The sequence below is a fragment of the Conger conger genome, chromosome 7 (assembly GCF_963514075.1).
Source record: "Conger conger chromosome 7, fConCon1.1, whole genome shotgun sequence".
In the NCBI taxonomy this organism is placed as follows: Eukaryota; Metazoa; Chordata; class Actinopteri; order Anguilliformes; family Congridae; genus Conger; species Conger conger.
This window is the reverse complement of record NC_083766.1, coordinates 11,288,081-11,315,852: the sequence shown is the minus strand read 5'-3', so window position 1 is coordinate 11,315,852 and position 27,772 is coordinate 11,288,081. Positions and strand designations below refer to the sequence as shown.

General features: G+C 45.5%; 1 protein-coding gene across 8 annotated transcripts; it reads right to left on the bottom strand.

Annotated features, from left to right (window-relative positions):
• Positions 1–7: 7 nt before the first annotated feature.
• taf1 (TAF1 RNA polymerase II, TATA box binding protein (TBP)-associated factor) lies at positions 8–27,772 on the bottom strand. 8 transcript variants are annotated; one of them, XM_061248489.1, is made up of 41 exons: positions 27,525–27,772; positions 25,637–25,751; positions 25,049–25,172; positions 24,837–24,953; positions 23,455–23,577; positions 21,677–21,921; positions 21,320–21,535; positions 20,824–21,030; positions 20,117–20,324; positions 19,835–19,948; positions 19,549–19,716; positions 19,244–19,371; positions 18,531–18,638; positions 17,695–17,868; positions 16,969–17,142; positions 16,775–16,879; positions 16,042–16,242; positions 15,792–15,933; positions 14,901–15,031; positions 14,006–14,086; positions 13,478–13,627; positions 11,548–11,667; positions 11,063–11,238; positions 10,090–10,319; positions 9,438–9,645; positions 8,624–8,789; positions 8,078–8,289; positions 7,732–7,840; positions 7,299–7,397; positions 6,905–7,082; positions 6,196–6,263; positions 5,460–5,582; positions 4,646–4,738; positions 4,477–4,561; positions 3,834–3,901; positions 2,989–3,105; positions 2,716–2,820; positions 2,238–2,339; positions 1,766–1,973; positions 726–891; positions 8–460 (listed from the first exon to the last, which is right to left on the bottom strand). In XM_061248489.1, the coding sequence occupies exons 2-41, from the start codon at positions 25,748–25,750 to the stop codon at positions 223–225; spliced, it is 5,901 nt and encodes a 1,966-aa protein (XP_061104473.1). In that variant the 5' UTR covers position 25,751; positions 27,525–27,772; the 3' UTR covers positions 8–222. The 8 variants fall into 8 exon arrangements, with proteins under 8 accessions (XP_061104473.1, XP_061104465.1, XP_061104466.1 ...); XM_061248481.1 differs by lacking the exons at positions 2,238–2,339; positions 2,716–2,820 and adding an exon at positions 19,043–19,090 and having other exon boundaries at positions 6,884–7,082; positions 19,802–19,948; XM_061248482.1 differs by lacking the exons at positions 2,238–2,339; positions 2,716–2,820 and adding an exon at positions 19,043–19,090 and having other exon boundaries at positions 19,802–19,948.

Genomic DNA, 27,772 nt, shown 5'->3' with positions numbered 1-27,772 from the left:
AACAATCTTCAGTTATAAAAAACAGCTGTTCTTTTTTAATAATCATTGCATATTTACAACACATATTTAAGAAATAGTTGCGTCAAAAAAAAAAGGTATCGAATACAAAAAGCATATTGCACAACAGAACTGAGAACAAGAACAAAAAAACTGGGGAAGAATACAGTAATGTTTCAGATGGAATGAGTGAATGTGTTCACGAAGAGTCCTCTTTCCCCCCCACTAGGCGTCTGAGTCCATGTCACTGTCTCCGCCTATAGACCTGAACTCTTCGCTATCCTCCTCATCCTCACTCAGCTGGACCTGCGACAGCACGCTGGGGCCCCGCCTCCGGGCCCCGCTTTCTTCCTCCTCCTCCTCTTCCTCTTCGTCTTCCTCGCTCAGTCCGTATCCCTCTCCGTTTCCCAGGCTGGGGGGCTGTCTCTGGCTCTGCCTCTCCACATCATCACAGCTGCCATAACTGAGTGAGCGAGAGAGAGTGAGCAGGGGAGAGAGCAGGAGAGAGAGAATGGGGGAGAAAGCAGGAGAAAGAGAGAAAGAGAGAGAGAGAGTGGGGGAGAAAGCAGAAGAGAGAAATCAGTACAGTGTAAAAAGATGCATGGAGGACTAGAATCTCTAACTGCTTTGAGACTTCTTTGCACTCTTTACCCACCACTACCCTGAACTACCCTGACAAACAGGAAATCATAAAGCCAAGCTTCTCCGAGCAGGATTATGATTCAGACCTGACATTGCTGTCCTCCAGCTGGCTCTCTTCCGGGCCCTCGTAGGACATCATGCTCTCCTCCTGCTCCAGCCCCATACGCGCCACCTCCTGGTGGCTCCTGGGCGGTGGCCCACGAGGTTCCATCTCCCGGTCCGAGTCGCTGCCGCTCTCCGACAGGTGGATCGCTGGGAGAGATTATGCATCTTCAAGCTTACCATTATAAATTCCACTCTTTATCATCACTGGTGCAGAAAAGTAAGAATTAAACAAACCCTGTCGCTTTCATAGAACTAGTGTTCTTTCATCCAGTGTGTGAATATCAATTTATTGATATTTCTCATCGTATTTATCGTCATCACAACAATACACGATAATCCAATTGCAGGGACGATGCCATTCCAAAGAGTATCTTCTAAAAGAAATGCTAAAATTATACATCACTACAACTCTTGGGGGCTGTAGGAGTTGCTATGGCTATTGCCCACACTTTGGGGTGGAATGGGATTGGTCATAACATGAAATGCATGTATTAGCTCAACCTTAGGGCTGCATGATATATCTATACATAGCATCAAATATTTTTTCTAGGCGCAATAAGAACTATCTGGTAGGTGGCGGTAGGTTTCATTCCTTCTTTTTGTCTTTAATCACAATTGATACGGTAACACATCTCTGAACTTCAGTGAAATGCTTCTGGGGGAGAGAGAACATCACTGGTATGTATTCAATGTTGGTTAACTTGCCTATTAGGTTTGAAAAACACATCACAAAAATTTGCTCTTTATCCTTGTAGTCACGTTTTCATCTACCACAAGGAAACAGCATGCCCCTGTTGCTGTCATATCAACATTGAAAAGATACGAGTGACGTTTTTTTTCCCCCGAAAGCATTTCACTTTGGCTTTCAATTGGAGGTGTGCTACAGCATCAGGTATGATTAAAAAAAGACTGAAATAAATCTAACACCACGTGCCGGAGATGGTTGTTACTGCGCTTACAAAAAACAATCGTTACACCGCGATGGCTATAGGGCTGAACCCTACTCCAGCCCCTCACTCACCGGAGAAAGGGTTATCCCCCTCCTCTTCACTGGCATCGTCCTCTCCGTCCGACATGAGCAGGTCCTGATACAGCACGCTGGCCTGGGGCGGGCGTAGGGAGCCTTCGTCCTCCTCGTAATCGTCATCCTCGTGCATTCTTCTGCGTATGGGCAGCAGCATCTCTTCCTCGTCCTCCTCGTCCTCCAGGTCACCCTCCCCGTCCTCAGCCTGGAACAGAGAACACGGGGGGGGGGGGGGTGGGGGGGTGAGGCGTCGAGACACGTCCAAACCTCCGACCAGAACAACACAGCATACCTGTGGGACAAACGGAGTCGCGCCCGGAGCACGAACACAACCTGGACCCTCCACAATTCTATGCCAGGGCAGCTCTCACAAGCCGAAAGAGACAGGAAAAGAAAAACCAGAGCAAGCAAATGAAAGCCCAACCCCAGCCCGCCCCCCAACCCCCATCTTTCTCTCCGTGAGTCTTACAGGGGCGGGAGTCTTAGGCTTGCCGCCGTCATCATCCTCCTCAAACCCTTCGATGTCCACGTCCGACTCCTCTTCGCCCAGCCTCCCGCGACCGTGTCTGCCCTGGGGGACACAGATGGGGGTTGGAGGCCATTGAGGGACAGAGGCCAGGAAATACAGAGATGGCAGGATGGAGAGGGGGAAAACGGGAGAGAGGATGGCTGCTGGCGCAGAAGAGGAAGGAACAGAAAAGAGAGCGGGGAGCGGCTCGGCGCAGGCATGAGCGGAACGGAAAGCGGGATGGAGAGAGCTCTGCGTGGCGGTTTTTGGCAGCCTGAAAATGACCCCCCCCCCCCCGAGTCCGGTTTGCCCAGGTGATCCGGCGTTCGTTCTCAACCCATCCCGACACAAGATGGAGGCAGGGATGAGACGGGGGGAGGGGGGGGAGGGAGAGGGATATGACGGGGGCCTGTAACTCCCCTCCCCAGACTCTCCATACCTGCGCCCCCCTCTTGTCGGGGGCTGCGCCAGGAGGCCCGAGGGAGAACAGGCCGGCCTCCCTGTGCAGGCTCAGAGAGGTGCTGCTCTCGTACAGGTCGGGAAGCTAGAGGGGGAGAATACACAGAGAGAGAGGGAGGCACACGAGGAGAAGGACGGCAGCCGGAAGGGGCCACAGGAGAGAGGGTACACAGCACTTCACCGGCGCTCTACCTCCCCCCCCCGGCAGAGAGGGAGACCCGCGCCCTGTGCGACCTGCGTCTGTAAGGGGTACCTGTGGGGTGTAGGGTCCGGGGGTCATGGGCTCCAGGCTCTCCAGGTCGGCTGCGTCCAGGGCTGCCTCCTTGGCCGTGGAGATGTCCTTCTCCAGCTGGGTCAGGTGCTCGTCGTACTGGAACCAAACAGGCAGGGTTACTGATCCTAGGGCTATGGTAGTATAGTGAGCCCTGCGTAACTTGTTAAAGCAATGTTAAAGGGTAACACTGATATAGATAACATCTTCCTTTAGCTGTAACTGTGTTTGTTTGCCTACTTAATATAATGGAATATTTTAGTCAATGCCATTACTTCAACATTTCTGAAATAATATAGTTTGGAAGAAAAAACTGGTAGAAAAGCATCTTATGCTGCCCTCTTAATATTAGAAAAGATTTAACTGTATTCCACTCTAGCTCTGCCCCAATTGTGATGTCAGTACCCCTCATTCGAAGTATATCTCTATATCATTTAGATGTAAATCAAGATAGGGGAAAATTGTGGACGTCTACAAATTTGTTGGTTTACTTTTTAACAGCGCATTTACAAATGTTACGGATCAGTAGTACGTGGAACACAATCGGCACCTGATTGGTTAAAATTACATTTTATGAGATGGGCATATCTACTCCACCCACCCCAGGACGCATTTTTTACTACTGTGTAGTAGGCGGAGCCAGACTGAAATAGTGAGTGCAATTACTCCAAACATATTGATGCATAACATGGCATATATGTAACCACACCGGTGAACAACCAGTAATAAGGTTATGGAAAAAACGAATTGCATCACTAAACTGTTTATTACTGGATATGCCTGCAATGATCAAATGGTAATCCTGATAATAATAGTTCTAAGTGTACCTCTGACAGGGTCTGTTTGCACACGTTGACAATTTCGAGTGCTGTCTTGGTGTAAGGGCTGTCTGGACCTGAAACAAAGACAAGTCAAAATTGTCATTAAATGGCCCTGATATCAGCTTTTCATTAATTCACAAAGAACTAACAGCAGATGAGAAAGGCTTCCTTGACTTTCATCGTTACAACTCTTGTCCTCATGTTCACAAACAGCATTAACAGACACCAAAGGCCTAGAATCAATATGAAACACTGACCGCTCTTTTATACCTGCACTAAGGAAGCAATTGAATATGCTTGACTAATCAGAAACAGTTGAAAAGTCAACTGTCCAATTACTTTTGGATTATGTATAAAAAGGGATGTAATTCCTACACAGATTACCCAATATGGATGTAAATACTATTGAATTAAAGGTGACACTTTAACCTTACATTCATTGCTAAATCCAATGTGCCAAAAGAACATAAATTGTAACACTCTCCTAATGTTTGTACTCAAATGGTACGGTGTGCAAACAAAATGGTTTCTTAAGTCTCTAAAGTTACTTGAATTTCATCAAACTGAACTCAATTCTCACATTCATAATGACAGATAAATATAAAATCTCTATTCTATTCTAAACGACAGACGACACTTTTCCACTCACCATTGTACTTGACGCTGTTGGTGTGGATGAGGCTGACATCCCTAAGGAAGATCTCTCGGTTCTGGTACTTGTGTTTGGATATGTTCTGAACGGGACACAATTCAGAGTTAATGCTTCATAGGTTTGATTCAAACGGGCCAATTCAAGACGGAGAGGGGGAAAGTCTCACCTTACGGATGTTCTCCAAGTCCATGGGGTTGACAATCACCTTGTAATAATCCGGGACAAACTTTTTGTTCACTGGATGGTGGAAGGGCCATGACTGGAGAGGGACAGACAGATAAGCGAGCTTAAGTAAAGCAGCACATTCCCCCCGCACTGGCAGGCGATTGAACCCCACCATGCCACTCTCTCAACTGTGGTCCCTCTTCTGCATTCATTACCCGCTCAGCTTCCTACCTCTCCGACTAAAGCTAAAAATATGAAAAGAGGGCAGGTTTTCCCCACTTTCCTTGTAAAATAAATGAACTAAAGTCATATGGTTAAACACAATTAATAAAGATACAGGGGATTTAGAAGTTTCTTCATATGAGACACCCAAAGCCAATGGTTTAATCCAAGTTTAGTTGGATTAATCTCCAGTTGCCACATATTCTCTGACCTTTTCTTTGATTTGGAATCAGCAATCATATACAGGGTTACTGCAAGTCACTCATCAACTGCAAACTAACAGTAACTCGTCAGATCTCATTTACACCCTACAGACCACACAGGGTACTATAAGAGAGTGAGTGACGATACGAAGTGAAGCAAAGATCCCTCTGACGACGGGCAATTTCTGGGTGCCAGGAAATAGCTCCAGCGAGGCACTATATATTTTGAATACAAGGCAAAACATTTCTTAAAATAAAACTATTCTTTAGATGCCACAAGGTATGGGTTTTGACACCAGAAGTTATCCTGCTACGGTTACTACAGCAAATATCCAATGCTTGAATTCCAATGCTGAACGGAATGGCACTCTGGAGGTCTGGAGAACTCACATCAGGTACCGCCATCATCTTCTGGGTGACGATGTTGTCCAGGATGAAGGAGAAGGCCACCTGATCATCATCATCCAGCAGGGGGTTGATGGCTTTCTCCAGCCTCACGAGCCTGTCCTCCTTCTGCACAGGAGAGACAGGACATTAAGAGGACACACCGGGGAGAACGCGGGGGTGAACAGTAAAAGGTACGGGACAGAGAAGAAGGCTGAACGACATTTAAGAACGAGGTCTACACTTATGCCATTAACCATCACATCGTGAGCTGAGAACTAGGGAGGTTCTATCTGCATTTTGAGAGTTTTGAGATATTGAGCCTCTAAGATATAAAAGCGAGTGGGCTCCAAGCAGATACGACTTATAAATGTAGCATATTTTCATACTTATAAACACTATTTTTGTATGACAAGTCTTTAGTATAAACAACATATTTATGACACTAACTGTAGAACCGTATAATTCTCAGCTCATGGCATTTATTATTTTTGCCCAGAACCTGTGAAGTGGAAGGGTAAATAATTGTGATTATTTGTGTTTATGTCGGCGTTTTTATGCTCTCTCTATTCGGCAAATTGTGGCGAAAACCCTGAATTTGCGCATTTCCCTCTAAGAGGCATCACATGGTGTGTGACACTACATGGTGTGTGACACTACACTGATGCCATTAACCATCACATGCACATTTTAAAGTGATACCCAGTATCTGTCCTGATGTACATGAAAGAGGCACCCTTACCTCTTTCAGCTTCTCATCACACAGGTCCAGCATAGCCTGAGCCACCTGGGTCAGGGGGTGTTTTGGGCCTGTGGACCCACAAATACACAAAACAATGAGAGAACAGCCATTTCCGTTAAATGCAGTGCTGATAATCTACAGTTAAACACAGGGCTGATGCATTACATAGTTAAACACAGGGCTGACACTCTACACAGTTAAAACAGGTGCTGATGAATATACAGTTGAAGGGTCAGTTCACCCAAAAATGCTTTCACTTACCCAGAGTACTATCTATCCATCCAGATATTTCTAAATGCAGTTCACCTTGATACAACAGATGTCTATTGACCCATATTTTTATGATGCTCAATGCAACAAATTTAAAAGCAATGTTTCTTTCCAAATATAATGACACGGTCACTCACGAACATCCACAGAGCTTAGTATGTGAACGGTTTAATTTAGCAAACAATGCATATCCCAGCAAATTCTTGTGCAGGTGGACTAGTAGGAATAGTAGTGGTGTGATGTGACGTTTGGAGAATGCAACCGTTCGGTGTCGTTTCAATATGGGTCAAAAGAGGCTACTTGAATCAAGGTGAAAAGCATCCAGTAGACTCCGCGAGACTACCTGGATGGATGGATGGTATGGGCTAGTGGAAACACACTTCAATAAAATTTTCAGGAGAACTGCCCACTTACGCACCGTGCTGATGGGTCACCATACCGTTGTAAGTAATGCTGTTTTTGACGATGAGCTCCACGTTTTCGCGGAACTCCTCGCGCGACGGGTACAGGCGTTTGCGCACATTCTCCCGCAGGGTCTGCAGGTCCATCGGCCGTGTGATGAACTTGTAGTAGTCTTTCACCACCTTGGCATTGACTGGTGTGTGAAACGGGTAGGTCTGAGAGAAAAAGAAGTTAATTAAATTAATACGAGTTTAGATGCACGTACGTGGCAAAAAACAATGAGTGGGAATTAAACCCCTGGCCACACAGGAACTGCACACCATCTCTTCATGACCAGTATTGCGCTACATTTAACAAAAAGGATAATTTTCTCAGATAAAAAAACTGCCCCGTAATGTAGAAAGCTTTAGCTGCAGAAAAGGCACTCTTACATTGGAGAGATCCCTCATGTCGTTGATGATGCTCTCCAGCACAGAGGACAGGGTGACCATGGGGTCTGTACGGCGTCGGTGGATAGACTTGTGTGGCCGCTGTGGGCAGGGCGGGAGGGTTAGAGTCACATTAGTCACACAACACAAGAGCACATAAGAGGGACACAGTCTGAGGTCATGCAAAGTGAAGAGAAACCAAAGTTGAAAAAGAGTGAAACAGAGAGGCAAAAACATTTAAGAACATGAAAGCAGACACAGACACAGAGATGCACACAGACGCAGACACACAGACACACTCATCTGGAAGCTGACATCATAATGGGATACACACACACACACACACACACACACACACACACAGACACACAGACGCGTACACAGACACATACAAAGACGCAGACACACAGACACACACACACACCCGGAGCCTTACATTAAGGTAGTCGCAGTGCACTGTGGTCCCCACGCGCCTCTTCTTCTTGGGAGGCAGCTGCTGTTTGGGAAACTTCAACACCAGCGATTTCCTGCGTACCTCGTCAGCGCTGCAAAACAAGGAGACGGCCTTTATAACCACACCAGGGCAGTCACAAACTATCAGACAAACTATACCAAGTACAGTGGTGCAGCACAGCAGCATTAGTATCACTGACTCCATAAAGGGAATCAGTATTATTTTGTGTGCGTGTCCAGCAAAATTGTCTGCCCATTCAACTCATCTGTGCTGAGAAGAGCTGGTGGGTGAAATTCAGTAGAAGTACGAGGCTGTGGAGATGAGCTACCTCTCGATGAGCTGCTTGCCCAGAACGATCTTGGTTCCCTCCACCTTGATCAGCTCCTCATTGTCATTGGAGATGACCGTCTTCTCCAGCTCCTCCTCTTGCTCTTCAGTCATGGCGACCGGGTTGGAGGGCGGGGCGTTGGTCTGGTAGTAGAGCGGGCAGAACTTGTTTGTGCGCATATGTCCGATGGACCCGCAAGCACCGCACTTCAGCTGCAGAGGGAGAGAAGACAAGAGGATATGAGGGTCGGTCCACATCACGGCATTGGCGTGTCAGCTTCTCTGCTGTGATTATGTCGACGTTACACATCACTTTCGTCCTAAACCAGAGGTCGGCAACCCTGGTCCTGGACAGCTGCGGGGCGTGCTTGTTTGCGTTTTCACCAATAAATTAGCAACCGATTCAGATCCGAGAAACAAGGTGAGGTGAGTTAACTGTGCAATCAACTGCTTCAAGTGGATGTGTGCACCCTCAGGTCCGGATGTGGATGACCCTCAGGTGAGGAGGTGGATGTCTTTACCCTCATGAGGAGGTGGATGTGCGTACCTTGAGATCTGGGCGCTCCTTGACCTTCTTGGCCTTCTTCTCCGGGGGACCCTTAAACTTGTCCTTCTCCTGGTTGCGTTTCAGCCGCCTGAGCTGCTCCTGAATGCGGCGTCGTTCCTTCCTCATCTCCTCGCGGTGCTGCTCGTCGAACAGCGCAAACTTGCGTCTGCAGCCGCCAGAGAGACAGAGCGCATGTTAAGACCGAGGTTACCTGCTTCCTACTGGAAGGAGGTTCCTGCATCTATCTTTTAACCATTTGAATAAGAATTGAAAAACCATTTGTAAAGTGTCCGTAACAGACCTGCCTTGACATGGCTCATCAGCCACTGTGGCTAATGGTTTTCCAAAGCCACTAGGAACTGAGAATTGCCAACATGCAAAATCATTTTTCATTCTATGTCATTAGCAGTTGGAGGGACACCAGACCTGGGTTCAAATAGTACTTGTTTTGGATTCAAATCATTTTCTGCATTAAACTGAGCTTGCCTGGTGTATTGGAACAAATGAAATCATCACAAAGGTGTAAACCCCACCCATCTGCTCCTCCATGCAGGTTCAAATGCACCAGACAACATCAATAGAGCACATACAAGTATTTGAATCCAAAACAAATACTATTTGACCAACGTCGGTCAAGGAAATGCCTGTATTCCATTCTCCCATTTAAATTCTTATTGTTTACATCTCAACGTACTCCAGTCACCTCCACACTTTAGCAAAGGTCTCCAACAGACCAGAACTAACCAGAGAAACACCAGACTTATATGCACGCGCACACTCACACGCACACTCACTGAAACACACACACACTCACATGAACTCGTCGTCCTTGGTGGTGCGGATGCGCGTGTAGGCGTCGATCACGGAGGCCTTGCGCACCGTCTCGCAGCGCACATACTCCTTGCCCTCCTCGTCCCGGAAGGTGCGGTAGATTTTGAGGCGGCGGCCGGTGGCGGAGGAGTTCAGGCTGGTCACAGAGGACGCGTCGTCGTCCTTGTGGGAGCCGGTGGACAGGGCGCTGGCTGCAGGGGAACAGGCACACCACACAGCAAAGGGACACACTCAGCTACTTTAGCAATAAAACGCAGTGAGAGGGGGATACTGAAAAAGAGGTGAAGAGTGCGCATCGACACAAATGAGATAGGAAGGAGTGCTCCCAAAAAAGAAGCCCAAAAAACGTGCTAGCTCTTAAAAGTAAGGTAGCACATCCCCTTGAACAAAACTCACTCACTGAGCACTTTACTAAGTAGGCCTGTAAACCAGCTGGTTAAAGCAAATATAAAAAAATTAGCCAATCATGTGGCAGCAACTAAATCCATAAAAGTATGCAGACATGGTCAAGAGGTACAGCTGTTGATTGGTGCCAGAGAGGGTGGTTTGAATATCTCAGGAACAGATCTCCTGGGATTCTCACGCATTTTCACAACGGCAATAACAACCGGCCGTCTCACGGAGCGCGCACTCACAGAATCCCTTCCGGCGGTCTTTGCGGCCCTTGTCGCGGTCGCTCTCCTCCCCCATCAGCATCCTCTGCAGCTCCTTGCGCTCCTGTTCCTCCCGCTCGCGGGACAGCTGCGAGCTGGTCTTCTTGTTCTGCAGCATGTTCTCGATGTTCTTGCCCATCTCCTCGAAGTCGCTGTCTTCCGCCGAGCTGCTGTCCGTGTCCGTGGAGAGCACCTCAGTGGACTCCAGCACCCTGGGGCGGAGGGAGAAACGGGGGCATGTCAGACCTTTATCCTCCTTACAGGGGAAAGTGCTCTCAAACACGCTCCAAATGCTCTTTAGGCAGGGAACCACAAATGTGTTGAAAAATATGTAGCGCATTTAAGAAAGCAAACCTGCAATTCAGTCATGTCTCTTGAATTGCTTCCTGTACAAAGCCATGTCTGTTGCATAGGGATGTACCAATCTGGGCTTTTGGGGGCCGAAAACAAATTTCGATATTCTGCCTGCCAGACCCTACCGGTCACAATTCCGGAGAGGCACATTGCTAAAGTCTTTCCTACCCAATGTTCAGAAAATCTCTTAACCTGTGTGTTTTGTAAATGGCCACTTTTTCTGTTCTGTAGTTCTTCTCATCATGCTCCGCTGGGTGAGTTAAGTGCCTTATAACATTTGTGGTTTCTAAATTTGTAGCCTTGATTCCAGGAGGGATTTTAATTTTACATAGGTTGCATGGCATGTGCTGCACCTGCACACTTGGAAAAAGTGCTAATGAACCTCTGAGTCCATTAAACTGAAACATGCCAACACAACTCTCCTCACGGCAGCGAATCGGGTCACCTGCTTTACGTCATCAATCGGCTCTCCTTATTGGCCTCTATAAAGGAAAACCGTAATTCTCAAATCTCATATTTAGAGCAAACCTCCACCGATTTCAATCGCATCCCTACTGTTGAAAAGACTCGCTCGCTCGGGCATGAAGACAGCGACGCTCACTTATTCTGCAGGTCGAAGATCCTCTGGCACTCTTCCTTGTAGCGCTCCTGGTGTTCGGCCACGGAGAAGCGCGAGCCGCGGGCGAACTTGCTCATGGGCCCCTCGCCGGAGCGGGCCTGCTCCGTGGACATGGTGCGCACCACATCAATCACCTCCCACCTGGACAGCTTCTTAATCTGCGCACGGAGGGAGGGAGGGAGGGAGGGAGGGAGTCACATTAAATAATAAATCATTTGTTATTTATGCGACGCTTTTATCCAAAGCGACTTACAGTTTATTAGATTAAGATTAAGCAGGACATTCCCCCCCTGGAGCAACGCAGGGTTAAGGGCCCTGCTCAAGGCCCGACGGTTTTTATCGCAGATCTTATCGTAGCTACACCGAGGTTTCGACTTATGGGTCCCGGTTATGTACCTCAGCCACTAGGTGACAGGCTGCAGGTTGCAGGTTTGAAAAGGCGATGGGACAGCCGTATCCTTGCCTACCTCCTCCTCTGGCACCCCAAATTTGCGCAGCAGCTGTTTGGCGTTCTTTAGAGAGAGACGCCTCAGATCAGCATCTGTCCCGGTCACGGTCTTCTTAGCAGGCTGAGGCTCCCGGTCATCCTGTAGCCCATAGAGAAATGACAACACTGTCTTTAGGCAACAATATCTTTGTAATTACACAACACTGTCTTTATACTGGATCTCATTGCACAACAAAACTCTAAGTCCTGTATGAGTAAGGATTATGGGTCTGCCTTTTGCAGAAGAATACTACATGTTAAGTTGGTTATTATCACTAAATTTGCTGACAATACACATACATGCACACACACTGCTCTCGTTTATGTTAATTTAAAAACTTGTGAGTAGGCAATTAGTAGTAGCCAACTTTACCGTTTAAAAATACACAGCACGGTGGTGCTCAGACGAACAATGAGAGGATCACCATACAACGTTGCAGTTTATAAAAATCAACAAAACCGAAACATCCTGAATAAATTGCACAGTGAACAAGCAAGTGTTTCTGAACACTAATTTGTTACCCAGTGTGTCCCTTCAATTCATAATCAGCACACAAGGTGCTGATGATTAATCTGATTTCTGATTCAGAATAGAAATCTGCCTATGATTAACGTAAGTACTGTCAGCAAAAGCAGTTATTATATCGGGTGTGGCTGAAAGGCTATCTAGCTGATCGTAGTTGCAGTTGCTATCTCGCCCCATCACACGCAAACACAACCGGTTCCTTTACTGTGCATTGGTAAGAAGATAACCTATTTCAGCTCCTCATCACTTTCACCATCTATTTTATTTTGAACAATAAAATATAGATTATAATCTGTGTTCATTACAGGCATTTCTTCATGTTCATCAAGGGTGTAAAAAATTCTACAGTTGATCATATATACACTCAGTGACCACTTTAGTAGGTAGACCTGTACACCTGTTAATGCAAATATTTAAATCAGGCAATCATGTTGCAGCAACGAAATGTATAAAAGCATGAAAGACAGCTGTCAGATGTCAGAATGGGGAAGAAATGATCCAAGTGACTTTGACTGTAGAATGATTGTTGGTGCCAGACAGAGTGGGGCTGTGAGTATGCTGTATATGTTTGGACAGTGGTACAGTTTCTTTTGGCTCTGTACTCAAGTAGGATTTGAGATGAAACAATGGATATGAGGTGAAAGTGCAGACTGCCACCTTTATCTTGAGGGTAGGAATAACATTCCATTTTATACAGTCACCACACTGTGGGGACCAAAAGTCGCGATGTAAAATGGTTCAAAAGTTACACAAAACGTTGGCTTAATTCAAACAGTTACTGAACAACGCTCTGCCCACTTCCGATTTAAACCACACGCACGGATACGGATACAGATAATGTAGTTTGTTGAACAGATACACATACAGCCGTACTCGCTCATCCCTAGTAAGCACTGTGCATATACAGTACAGTTCATATGTATTTGGACAGTTACAGAATCAAAAGCCTAAAATCAAGACTAGATACTGAAGGTTTTCTTATTCCTGCACTAAGGAAGTGAATGAACACATCTGACAATTCATAAGCAGTAGGGGAGCCAACCGTACAATTACTTTTGGACCCCTAAAATGGGGGGCAGGGACTAGGTATACACAGATCACCCGATATTGTATGCAAATACCCTCAAATTGAAGTGGACAGTCTGCAGTTTCACTTCACATTTATTGTTGTATTTCAAATCCAATGTGCTGGACTACAGAGCCAAAATAACAAATTGTACCAACTGTCGAAATACATACAGACTGTATAGCATGTGCGGTCTTCTCTCCCAGGCCAAGCGTTGTGGCCCCTCCATGTATAAGGGGCCCTTCTGTAATCCAGAGTGGAGGGAGCAGATTACTGTGAGCAGCGAATAAACTTAAGAACAGCAGCGAAAACACTGACCTTCTGCTGTGTGGGCTTGTTGGGCACTTTGACGTAGGAAAAGCCCTCCCCACAGCCGGTGGGGTCAGCCACCCCGGTCACCTCCAGCAGGCACTTTCCCTTCATGGCAGCAATGAAGGCTCGAGTAGTGTTCCAGGGAGCAGTGCGCACCTGCACACCAAAAACACAGAGAGATTACACACTGTCACAGCAGAACAGAGAGAGATTACACACTGCCACAGCAGAACAGAGAGAGATTACACACTGCCACAGCAGAACAGAGAGATTACACACTGCCACAGCAGAACAGAGAGATTACACACTGCCACAGTAGAACAGAGAGAGATTACACACTGCCACAGCAGAACAGAGAGAGATTACACACTGCCACAGCAGAACAGAGAGAGATTACACACTGCCACAGCAGAACAGAGAGAGATTACACACTGCCACAACAGAACACAGATAGATTACACACTGCCACAACAGAACACAGAGAGATGACACACTTCAAATTGTATGGCAAATAGGAAATCTATTTGATCAGACCTCATCGTCAATCTTCATCTGGAAGTCTTCCTCATTCTCCTCCTCTGGGGCAAAAAATGACTTCTCTCCATAGCCAGCATCCTGGCAGACAGGGAGACAGGGAGACACATATAACCAGAGGTCCTGGACTCCCTTCTTCAGAGCTATGTATCTTCAATCTGTGACATTTGTGCTTAAAGGTGATATTTTATTTTCCAAGATGACATCAATTTGCATCAGTCATCAGAACCTCGTTTTGCCAGTTAGGGGAGCAAAACAATGCATGTTGGCTTGCTGCCATCTGCCCTGTGAACTTGAGATTTTCCACAAAGTGAAGTTTCAATGCGGTCTCCAAACTACATCAGTTAGGGCCCCATTGATTTCAATCTTCAGTCTGCATGGTGAGCAATTAACAATGCAACAACTTTAAAAAGGCATCATTTGTTATACTTTCAATATATTTATTGTGCTGTATCAGTTGACTGGACTGAACATGGGACATGAATATGGAACATTTATTCTTAAAGCCATGGCTAATGACAGAATAGGGCCTATCACTCATCAATACACATTGGAAGTATTATTAAGCACAAATAACATCACAGTAAGGGTGATGCATCTGATGTCTTCAGAGGTTCCCCCAAAAGAATGCAACAGTGGTGGTACGCCACTCTGTTCCCTCACTGGCACTACTGTGTGAAGCGGATGCATCAGGAATGATAATTCTGGTATACTGCTCCTATTAAATAGAGCGGCAAAAGGTAAATATAAGCAAACTACATAACGTTGAAGTCTGAGTTCAAAGTATACCGGAAATGCCATTCAGCTGGACCTTCTTATAGGTGGCTTTCCACTCGGTTTTGAAGAATCTGGGGAGAACCCCAGTTTCCTGCAGCACAGAGAAGAATGGCTTTACCTTCAGTCTCTGTTCAGCCACCAGCATGCTGTAGTAGGCACAGCACTGCTCCGGGGAGACCATCGCACGGATCTCCTCTTCAGTGGGCAGCCTGAAGTCCGGCTTCAGCACCCACCAGTTAGAGTCCATCCCTGGAGAGAGGGAGGGAGGGATGGAGAAAGAAAGGGAGGGAGGGAGGGAGGGAGGGAGATTTTTAAAAAAAGATTTGAGATTTGAAAATTGGCACCCTACGCTACATTACTGATATAACTGAAAAGATCTTGAGGAAGCAGCCGTCTCTGTTTACATTTAAACTGTGGTAAGAGCACTCTGAATTCTAATCATTCGCTCAAGTGCCATTCACAGCACTACCCACAACAGCCATTACCACAGTCGGATTTGAATTCTATTAACATGTTTGGGGTCTAATTGAGCGCACAATTAAACGCACAATTATTGTAATAAAAATATTTTGACACTGATGGCTAATCTTTTATCTGTAAATACGAAAAATATGTGAGAAACATCTCATTTTAGAGCTTAAGGTACAGTAAGTGAGAGTTTGGCACCTGGAAGGGAAAGTGCCACCAGAATCATTTGCAAAGAAATATGAGATAAAAGTAAAAATGGTTGTACATTTTCTTACATTTTAGACAGTAACAGAGGGCCAAAAGAACCCCAGACAACACACTTGTATGCAAAGTTGGTACAGGACTTAGCATAGCAGTATGTCTATTGCATGTTTACCATTCAATCCCACCAAATTTGAAAATGAGAAAAATCATATAGTATCAATATGAAACAAGGTTAAACAAGGTTAATTTGTCAAACACAAAATGAGCGCAAAGAGATCTCAAACATAATAGGAGGGCTAAAATGATGCTGAATGACACAGTCAGCGGCCGGGCGTACCTGTACGTTTGAAGTCGGCGCAGAGCTTCAGTCGCTTGCGGATGCTGCTCTCAGAATGCGAGGGGAAGGCCTTTTTGATGTCCTCCATGCGGATCCTACGGGGCCGGTCTTTACTCTTCCAGAACAGCCGATAAATGAACACCTATTAAGAGCGGATAGGGAGACAGACATGAGGACCAGGGTTTGTCTGTGTGAACACATGGACCATGTGTGTCGAGGGTGCATTTGGGTTTGTCTGACATGGCAGTACCTGCAGGAAGTCCCGGATGTGCGTGTTGGCACGTTTAGAGTTGGGCCCCGGCACCTCGAAGAGAGGGCACTCCTGACCGACGACACATATGTCTACCACCTCACGGACGTAGTAACCCTGTCGCGTTCGCAGAACGAGGAAGTCTGTCTCGGGAACCTTGTGCAGGTAGATGGGGGCTCGGAACAGGTTGTTCTCAAAGGCCTACAGAAAAAAGAACAGTACTGTTCAGCTCAAAAGACAAATGCACCCATAAATACATACCAGTAAGTACAAAAGTAAAAGTCTAAAAATGACCTGCTTTACGGTATACGCATTACCTGCTTTGTAGTACGCATATTATCTGGTTTTACAGGACATTTATTACCTGCTTTGTGGTACAAAATTAAACCCAGCAGAGGTTCATGAAACATGGCAATGGTCAAAACAAGAAGATCGAAGATCAATACACTTATTAGCATATTTCTATATTTTAGTACACAAAATGCATCTTTGAAAATTGAGTTTTCAAATAGTATAGAGCAGTCCCAAATGCTAAACATACTAAACTAAGGGATAATACAGATACCCGTCAAGCACGGCCATGAAATCAATCCACAAAAAATCTCTGAATGCTACTTAACAACAAAATTCTATTTTAAAAGATGCAAAGTCGGAGGTGCAGCCACAGTTAAGTGGATGATAATTCTATAATACTAGAACAGGCCACAGAGAGAGTGTGCAGGGGCAGACTGACCTGCAGAAGCTGTCCAGGGTGCAGCGACCCCAGGAAAGGGGACGTGTGGCAGTACACAGTCTCCCCATATTTACAGTCTGGAGCTCCTGGATCCTTCCCTGGTTTCTGTGGGGGAAAACATGCAGTTGAAATGTTCTGCTCTGGACATGGTGTGTGCAGTGAGCTGATAGCTGTATTAAATAACGCGCGCTCACCCTCTTGTAGTAGTTCTTGATCTTGGTGGCCATGCCGACCTGCATGATGAGGGGAGGGAACTCCTCGCTGTACTCGGCCAGGATAAGATCCCCGTCCTTTCCCGTCAGGTCTGACGCCGTGCGCATGAAGAACATGTCCCCTCCTCCGGACGCCTGCCGCTCCTGCTCCCTCATCTGCACACACACACACAGACACAGACACAGACACACACAGGGGAGGGTCACTCACAAGTGAACCTGTCATCAACTATGAAATGAGGGCTGTGCGATATAGCTATCGCGGTACATCGAATAGTTTTTTTTAGCACAATAAGAACTATCTCTGGCAGGTGCCGGTAGGTCTCGTTCCTTCTTTTCATTCCTTTTTTTTCCTCCTGGAAGCATTTCATGTTGGCTAAGAAAATTGTTGTGCTCCTGCAACAGGTATGATTAAGAAACCTAACACCACATGCCAGAGATGTTACTACGCTTACAAAACAAATCGTTACACCGCGTTGGCAATATCGCCCAGCCCTATTGGAAACCACCTACCATTCCTTTACACATATCCAATATATATACTCCCACACAGATGAACACAGATACAAAGTAATATATACAGGTGCACAAACACAGTCCACCCATAGACCACCTCTCACAGCGTGCAGGCCGCTGAAAAACAATGACAGGCAGTCTCGTTGGTCACTGGAAACAGGAGAGTGTAGTTTAACACTACGCGGTGGGTACCTTAGCCTTCTTTTTGATGTGTTTGAGGAGGGGCTGTGCTGGGTGGGGCCCTGGCTGGGACAGCGCTCCGAAGGAGTACTTCTTCAGGGACGGCCGGTGGAACTGCCTCAGCTTCATAGGGCCCATGTGAGTGGGGAAGAACGGCTGCCTCAGCTCCACTGCAGGGATGGAGTGCTGAGGGAGGGAAAGAGAGAGAGAGGGAGGGGGAGAGAGATGGAGAGAGAGAGAGGGAGGGGGAGAGAGATGGAGAGAGGGAGGGGGAGAGAGATGGAGAGAGAGAGAGGGAGAGAGGGAGGAGAGAGAGGGAGAGAGGGAGGAGAGAGAGGGAGAGAGAGAGAGAGAGAAAGGGGGGTACAAAATGAGACATTATTTTCGGAGATGTTAGACGGTTAGAACTATAACCGCTGAGGACGCATGTATCTTTCCTGAACACACATGTATCTAGCTCAAACATCAAAAAGGTGCATGGATCACTTCGCTCAACCAGAAGGAAGACAGAAGGATACATGTGGACATTTCCGTATTTTTTTTTTTTTTAAGAAGTTATATTATATAATCTATAAACTAGAAAAAAAACCTGCTAGATCTACTTTGTCGGCATAAAATAGAGCAGTCAGTACAAAAGCAATGCAACAAATAGAAGACTATCTGAGGGCTGATATTTCCCTTCTTATTCTTCCAGTTACTCCGTAAAGCGTCGTTGTGACAAACCTCAGTGAAAAACGCAATGCAAATAAAATGTAATTGAAGTTCCCCTGTGGTCTCGTCTGGTTGCTTCTCACATGGATGGTGTTACTCTGAGAGGTCCCCCCCAGCCCGGCCTGTGGGGCTCTTACCTGGATGATGTTACCCCCAAAGGTGCCCCTCAGGCCCTGCTGCTTGGGGTAGTAGAACTCGTCGTTGGACAGGTTCCAGGGGTCCTTCACTTCCGGCTGGGACATGTTCTGCACAGAGAGAGCGCCAGCATTAAAGACTGACTAAACCAAATCCAAGTCGTATTTCTGAGTTACAGGAGGACTTGAGGCCTTAATCAGAGAGAACCAAATGTAATGATGAAACATAATCTCACACCTTCATTACATTACAAGGCATTTTTTTTTTTTCATCACACAAAGTTTGAAACCATACCTCCATAGTCTCAATATGTTACATCAGCACTACAATGTTTTGAAGATCAAAAATAATCAAAATAATTTTGATTAAATATTGCCATTATATTATTGTTTTTATCATTTCAAAGTCTCATTTTCCATTTGCATATTTTTGCATCAATGATAACAAAGAGAATCTATTGTATAACAATTAGCTTGAAAATGTATTAATTGTCATGTTACTTCTGGGCCCATACCCTGTTAGTTTGACCAGTCAGTCCAACTCTGAAGTTCCCATCTCTTAACTGTAATAATAATTTAAGAAGTAGTTAAAGCTGCTGCAATTTCACACAATTCCACAAATATTTGAACACCTTGCAGGCTAAAATAACATATTGAGCTCCTGCAGACAAAAGGGCAATCATTTTTTCCCCTCCCAATCCCACTTTTCAGTGTACCTGTTGGGGTTCATCCTTGATGACTCCAGTTTTCCCCAGAAGAATGCGACTCTTCTTCAGGGCAGACTCCTTCTTGTTCTCCTTGGACGGGGAATTTGATGTCCGCTCCTCCTTTTCGTCAGGTATTTCTGCGGGAGAGACGAACACGGTGAAAGGAAAAGCTTCATCAAGAGAATGAGATGGAATAACTGCACCAAGGTAACCAGCAATCCCATTCCAGCTACACATTCCAGATTTGTTCATATGGACATGAAATATATTTGATAAACAGGACTTGGAGACGGATGCAGACCACTGGGCCGTACCCAGAATGATGTTCTCGTCATTGGGGTCCAGAGTCAGGACAGGCGGCGTCAGCAAGTGCTCCATGGCCTGGTCATCCCAGATAATGTTGTCTTCCCAGCGACCATAGACGAGCTCCTCGTTGTCAATGGGGAAGATGGAAAACCAGGGAGTGTCATCTTCATGAGAAGCTGGGCGAGAGACAAGGTGAGAGGATATTCAATGTACATCTTTATTCGTGTTGAGCACCCTTCTATTATTGGATTGACCTCAAACCTTTGTAGTAAGAAAAGGGTGCGGTATGTGCACCTTGCAGGTCCTGGTTGTGTTTATCCCTCTTGCTGGATCCCGAGCTGAGAGACGGTGCTTTTGTCATGGGAGGAGGGGTTGGAGGTACCAGCAGGGAATTACTGCGACTCAGACCTGCAAATGTAAAACGGCCAGACAAAAAGGAATGACAGTAGTTCACAATAGTGATGTGGCTACAATGCAACAACCCTGAGGTAAGACAGACAAGATGGAAAAAAAAAGCTGGTCACAAAATAAGTTCCTCTTGCTGTAAAGCAGAGTTGAGGGAGTGGGGAGACTCACCTTGCTGTGCGTTATAAGCGTTGGCGTTACGGGTCATGCTGGAGGGCAGCCAGCCAGCCAGGCTAGCACGCTGGGTCTTAGTGCCCTTGTGTTTGACATCCTCCCCGTTCCAGATGATGTCATCTTCCCACTGGAGCTGAGTCACCATCAAGAAGAGCTCGTTCTCCAGTGCTGAACTTGCTGGGGCATCTTCACTCTGCTCCTGAATCTACACACGTGCAAACACAAACACAAACACAAACACAAACACACATATTGAATAGTTCAGTGACCAGTGAGCCCGGGCTCACACAACTGATATGCAAATTTTAGAAAAGGCTGAAAACGCGCCAGAATGGTCCACAAACCTTAGTCACGATCTAAACATGCATATTCAATAAACCAATCGTTGGGCACTTTAATGTTTCGCTAGGAATAAATAATACTTTATATATTCATGAAATAAGTGTTCCAATCTCGTTAAAGTAAGACATTGATGGATGGGATTCCTTTTTATTCCCCATTTTAGGTAACTATTTTTCAAATTAGAGCCTTCAATCGCATGCCATGATGTAAGAATTACAGCTGTGCCATTTAAAAAGAAAATAATCAAAAGGAATTCACCTAATTATCTTATCAAAAGTGCTGAATTCTGCTCCACATTATGAAAGAGTTTGTGTGCCCGGTTCCAAAATAAGACACTCAACTAAAAGCGGATCAGGCCCCACCTGCGGCTCTTCGATCTCGGACTGCTCCTCTTTGAGCCGGAGGCCGTAGTGGAAGCTGCTCCCGTCCTCAGGCACGCCCAGCATGTCGTACCACAGCTGCGCCGGCCCGTACCGCCACTCTGCCACCCTGGGCCGAGACTCCGCCACCTTGTCCCCGTCGCCGGCCACCTGCGAGAACTTGGACTCCACTGGGGCCATCATAGTGATCTAAAATGGAAGAAGACGCAGAGAGGAAAGTGAGCCGGTAAAAGGTAAAAGGTTACTGAATGGCATTTCCAGTGTACTGCTAGGTGCTATGCTAGCGGATTTCATCATAGACGACAACAACAACAACCGATATCCCATCGTATTCAGTACATAGCTAAGTATTTAAACCAAAGTTGGATTTGAGGTCCTCAGATGATCATTAAGAACATCTAGCTGGAATAACATTCATAGCAGGATGCGCACCCTACAGGAAGCAGGTGGCAGCCTGGCGGCAGACGTTGGTACTGACCTCATCGTCGGAGAGGCACTGCTCCGGGGGCGGAGGTGGGGCGTATTCGTATCTCCAGCCGCACTTCTTCTCCGGGCCCTGCTCGGGCAGCTCCGGTTCGGGCGGCGGCGTGCCCGGCTGCGGGTCGCGGTGCTTCCTTTTGCGTTTCCTGCGGGCGCTGCGCCACACGGAAGGCATGTTCTTCCCCGGGCCGAACAGCCGCAGGAAGCGCAGAACCTGGAGGGTGGAGAACGCGTCACAGTCAAGCTCAGCCTCCTGTTACGAGTCTACAGAGAGCAGGGTGGGTCCCTGCCCAAGGCTTTCAAAAATACAAATGCTCTTGTTGACACATTTCCAGCCTAGGGAAAGACAACTTGCCCTGCCAGGTCTGAATTCAGGGAAGAGCTGAGTGACGCCAGGAAGGGCTTTGGCGGCGTCCTTCTGCATGATGCCAGCAAGCGGGAGGGTCAGGCTCCCTGGGGACCCGCCGGCCCCTGGGCCCAGGGCCGGCCTGTCTGTCTCCGACTCTGAGTCCGACGAGCTGCTGAAGTCCACCTTGTCCCCCAACGACGATGGAGCGATGATGGAGGGAAGGATGAGCCCACCGCCCTCATCTCCTGCGGCTGCAACCCACGCCACACACACACAACAGATACAAAAGAGTCAGTACTTTAGTCCAACTGTGCACAAGGAGTGGGTCACAACTCAAGACGGGTCGTGAGAGATTTCTATTGGGTCGTGGAATGATTACCTGCAGTATTTGTCAATGTATAGCAACATTAGAATTGTGAATTTTGATTAGCTACATGACAAAAAATAAAAATGTCCTCATTTACCAAAAGCGCAAACTACTGTTCTTCATTTGCAATCCTTCTACAGATTTCAAGATATAACATAAAAAGCTTTGATGCATCTATTAAATCGCCTCTATTTTGTTAAACCTGATTATTTATGAAGTTCATAAAACTATAAAGAAAACATTTCATTGACACTGGCATACTTCAGAATTCCAGTCAAACAAACAAGAGGCACTTATCCTGATTACTGCTGGGAGAATTCTGGGGCTGTCCTAGGCTAATCCTTACCCTAAATATGATCAACTTAATTTACTGCCGATCATTGAAAAAACGCCTCTCCTGCCAGAATGTGGTATGAGTATTAAAGAGGAATTCCACCTAAAATTAATATTATTTGTAGAAGAGTGGCTCTCAAAAATGATTTTGATTTGTTTTTTGTGTTTGACCATTGCCTCGTTCGATTAGACTCTGATTCATGCCTGAGCTCTTTGGTTTACATGCCCCGGTGCAATTCCCATGCATGATCCTGGTTCACTCACTCAACTTTAGTTTTGCCTCTCTGCTCTCTGTATAGTGGCTCCTGTTAGTTAATGCAGTGCTATCATCATATGTTGACCATGCCATTGTCATGGCATATTACAGCAGCAAAGCATAACTAACAGTAAGCTAACATTAGCCAACTTGATTCAAAGGTGGAATGAAATAGGATGAAGCTTGCCACTTGCCAGCAATTTTCCAATATAATTAACAATCATACATATTAAAGTTTTTTGGTTTGTTTGTTTGCCATGTCTAGTGTTGGGTTTGCTGACATTTTTCAGTGATCGGTGATGCTGTCCTAATATATTGCTATGGTCCACCAAGTGCGCTCCTGTATCTGTATTATGTGTACTGATGTTCCCCAACTGATCCAAGGACAGTGGAGCCTCATTAGTCAAGGAGCACAGATTAGCAAGAAAGTCCACTACGCTAACTAGTGCCTTACAAGCTAATAGTATGAAATACTGTTCACAGTTGGAACAGCTGCTTCCAGAAATCTCTTTCTGATGTGAATTCAGTCAATGGCCCTTTCGCCTAGAACATTCATCCACCCATTGCAGTTCTTTAAAAATGAGGGGAGAGGTGTAGCATTATGACCACCACCAAATCCATAGCTTTCACTGCCGACATCTCCATTCAGATATCGTTTTGGCCAGTCACTGAGAGTTAATCAGTTACCCCTTGTTCTGTTAAATTAGATTGACTGTTCTGCGGTGGAATTTCCCTTTTACTTGCCTACCGCCATCTACAAACTAACATGTTTGACAACCTAACCAGCCCTAGCCAAGTACTTTAGCCAGCAACTCTGCCCACCCTCACCTGCAGCATCTTGTGTGGAAGGCTCCTCTTTCTTACCGGTGGTTGTTGGCGGGGGTGGCGGGGGCATCAGTTTGGCATCAATGTCTTCACAATCAGCATCATAGTCATCGTCGTCGTCATCGTCTGAAACAGAGCACAGACGCCCAAATAGAGAGGAGGCACTACCCTCAACCTGCAAAAACTGCACAACTGCACCAAACTAGTTAGCCAATAGCCTAATCCGATTACAATAAAATCCAGCCATTACCACCTTGACTGTTCAAACTCTAAAAAGGTACAGGGGGCAATGGGCAGTCAATATCCCCCCAATCTACAATACCAAGATTATAATGCATAATCCCCAAAAATTGCTATAATGTGGGGACCATAACAACAAAAAATCACATACAACCATTCCTTATCCACAGTAAGCAATCACTCCAGATACCCTCACCCACCCAATTTTTTTCAGTTTTGTAGCATGAAAATTATCTGGTGCTCTCACACAGAAACAGTCCACATGGATTATATCCTCAACCGAACATTCATAATCTAGGTTTAGCTTGGCAGCTTCATAATAAGTATAATTCTGTGCAATTATCATGCTTTTCTCACAGGTAAGTGCTATACAGTGATGAGGGGGGGGTTTAATTCCATTCCATAATTGTCATATTCTGCAAGAAAACATGTCTGATTTGGTGAAATGCCTGTTAAATTTTTTCATCCACCAGACACAGTGGCAAAACATACATTTCAGAACCTGTATAACCATCCATTTATCCATTTCCTCTTTTCAGAGATCCACTTTCATTTGGCATTATGATTTGCTTTAGTTGAAAGTCCTCTGCTCTCGTCCTCACTACATAGTTGCTACCTGTCCTTAAACTTTCACTACCAAAACTAGCCAACAGCTACGTCTTTCTGCATCGTCACGATAAAAAAGAGACACATGACACTGACAACATACATGACCATATTTCCCAGCTATCTTTGCACATCAGAAAAGCAATACAACACTAGGCTTAGTGCAAAACAAAGTACCAGAAATACTTAAATGAATAATGTTGGCATTATAATAGATTCCCAACATAAGTTTGACATAAGCTTGGAGGCTATAGGAAGTTTACAAAGTGAATAACCATGAAGCTGATATCTTTGTCGTAGGGTTTAGAAAGCACATTGGTTGGGCAGGATGGAGGCACCTGCTGCAAGTGCAGACCAACATACACGGACACATTCCCTCCAGTGGACTCCACTCTCAGTCCATTTACAGAATGACCATGCATCCGGCAGGGATTTCATATTGTATCTTAACTTTCTTAAAACAGTGAAAGTGTTCATACCAAGAAATGTTTGTGCACGTTCATGCACTGCACACGGGTGCAGAGGGGTGACAGGATTACCTGTTTTCCTGGAGGGCTGCAGGGTTCCCATAGCCTGCCGGTACTTGCGCGTCTCGTCCTCGGCGACCTCGCTGATGTCGGAATAATCGACCGCGTCCTCCGTGCTCTTCACCCAGCCTGCGGACATGGGTAAGCAGACCCGCTGTCACTCAACAGCACTCCCACACCGCAGAGAAGGAAAGGTAAGGTGGCGTGACGAGCACGACCCTCACCCTCTGCGTCAGTGCCGCTGGGGTCCTTCTCGTCCTCAGCCACATCCTCCTCGCTGGCGGTGATCTCTGTGAGAAGCGTACCCAGACCCAGCGAGCCCAGGCCGGCCAGGTGCTTTTTGGACTCCTGAGCGGGTGGGGAGAGGGAAGGATACCAAAACGGGTTGTCATGCCAAAATCACGCTGAAGAACAGGGGAGGAACAGGCTCTACATCAGTCCAGTCCTGGAGGGCCGCAATGTCTTCCGGTTTCTGGTGTGTTGCAGTATGACTGATGAATAAGCCTTTCGTTGGCTAAAGAATCCCCAGAGCTTGTTCTCAAGGCCTTAATTGGCTGCTCTTGGCACTCCTGCTCTACATGTGCAATGGTTTGAGATACTACATGGCAGTTCACGATTTGTGAACTTCAAAGTTCTCCTTACGGACGTAACAGAAATGGACACGCATTGTAGAACAAATAGATGAGGTGTCTAAATATTACATTTCTTTTTTTTTGTTTCGGTCAATATACACAAAAAACATAGAAAATGCTACAGATGCACCAGTGTAGTGCCAATTCCCTCAATAAAGAATGAATTTCTGCCTCACTTACAGTGTCCAGCACACTGTCGCCCTCCAGCTGCCCATCCTCATTGATGTTCCCAAACAGGAAGCCAGTGAGAGAGAATGGGCGGTCCTGGTCCTCATCGCTGTCTGAATCTGACATCCTGGAATGGAGAAGGAGGTCAAAGTATCTCTAAATGTTAAGGCACTGCTTAAAACTCATATTCATCTGAACTCTTCATTGCAATTCCTCGCAGGCACTGCAACATCCAGGTCTGCTCTTTTGACCTTTCTAATGCCCTGGGTCCACATCACAGAAGTCAGGGGAAAGCCGAACATTTATGGCCAAGGGCAGTTATAATGCCCTTGGAAAAGGTACATTGAGGCCCATTATATTATAGCAAACTGTGTCTAAAAAAACTTGTAAAACATGGATAGATAGTACTTTGGGTAAGTGGAAATATACTTTAATTTTTGGGTGAACTGCCCCATCAAGGTGGCGTTGTTTGGATGGGATTTTGAGCAACACGTTGACCCTTCAGAGGTCCAACAGTGGACAAGAAGATATGTATACAGTCCAAGTGGGTTTCAAAGGCCATTCTGGGTAAATTGACAATATTTTTATACTTCGAGAAGTAGGGGAATTCCGCCCAACAACAAAAGCACAAACTAGCATATAACAATGATTAAGGAGCTGGCCCACATAACAGTGTGATCATTAATGTTTTCCTAATTGCTGTATCTTCACGTGTTAATTATATGTAGCTAGTTACTCAAATCGATGAATGAACGAGTCCTGTTGTCTTGAGAATGAGATTAGTTCCATGTAATAGAAATGCAGCATGATGCATGCACAGGTCAGGTTTTCTTCACACGATAAGGTAAATTGTATATAGAATCTATTCTCATGGATAAGACATTTTGTTTATAATATAGAATCAATTTTTGTTCATTAAAATATATTGTTGCTCTCATGTACTTTCCCAAAACAATAAATGCTACCAGCGTAAGTTATCTATCTAAATGTGACCGCAGTATGTCACGGTTCACAGATTAATGAAAACAAACATCGAGTCTTGACATTTGCCACATCGTTATAAATCCACCTATACATGTACAAGGTATAGTGCAATGCCATTCAATTTATGCCATATTTCCCGTTTGATTATTCCATATGGGTACTAAGATTTACACACTATAATTATATGAATTCTCGCTCAATTCAGAAAAGTTCTAAATTGCACGAGAGAAAAATTATAATAATACATTGTGCGATTCTGATTTTTTAATATATATTGCTGATATATATACTGACTAACAGTACTTGGCTAAGTTAGCGTTAGCCATAGAAAAGAAATCAGCTATGACAAGCTCGCTAGACAAGCTAGTTAGTTAAGTTCGCAATACAAGCTAACGTTGGCAAATGTGTGCTAATAATGTGGGTTTTTCTTGAACGCTGCTCATTGTAGATACGTTGGCTATATATATATCGAACGAATCTAGTTAGTAAATGTGCAATAAAAGCTTGCTATAATTAACTTATGTCGGTCGAAACGCTGTTTGGGACGGTGGAAAGCAACTTCAACGCTTAGTCTAGCTACGTTAATGTTAAACGTTAACGTTAGCTACTTAAACTACTTTGCAAACACGAAGTGAATATTAACGTTGCCTACGAATTCGATTGTAGCCAGCTAACTGTTAGTTAGATAGATGCGATAGCTAATGCTATTTAGATAGCTAGCTATATTAACGTTTCGCCGACTGGGTTAACTTCATTTAAAAGATTATAATTTATGCAATTGCCTATGTTAAATAGCTGCATAAAGAAAAAAGACCAGTCGTAACACATTCTAGTCAATTACCGAATAAACAGAACATTTTGTAAGGCAAGTTAGCTAGCTAGCAACCCCGCGTTCAACTGTGAACCGAATTATTACCTTAGCTTCGTTTAGCTAACGTTAGCTAGCTACAGAGACAGAGGCCTTGTTTCCGCTGGCTGAGTTTTTTGTATGTAACGTTTAACGCATATATTGCGTTGCGAATTGCCCGTTTTCAGCTAGTATGACACCATCTGAAGCAAGATGACGAGGAAGCAGTTATGCGAAAAAATTATAAATCAAAGTTAATTTAAAGTCCCAATGACCAGCTTCACTGGTTGATCATAGTGGGTCTCAACCATGGCTAA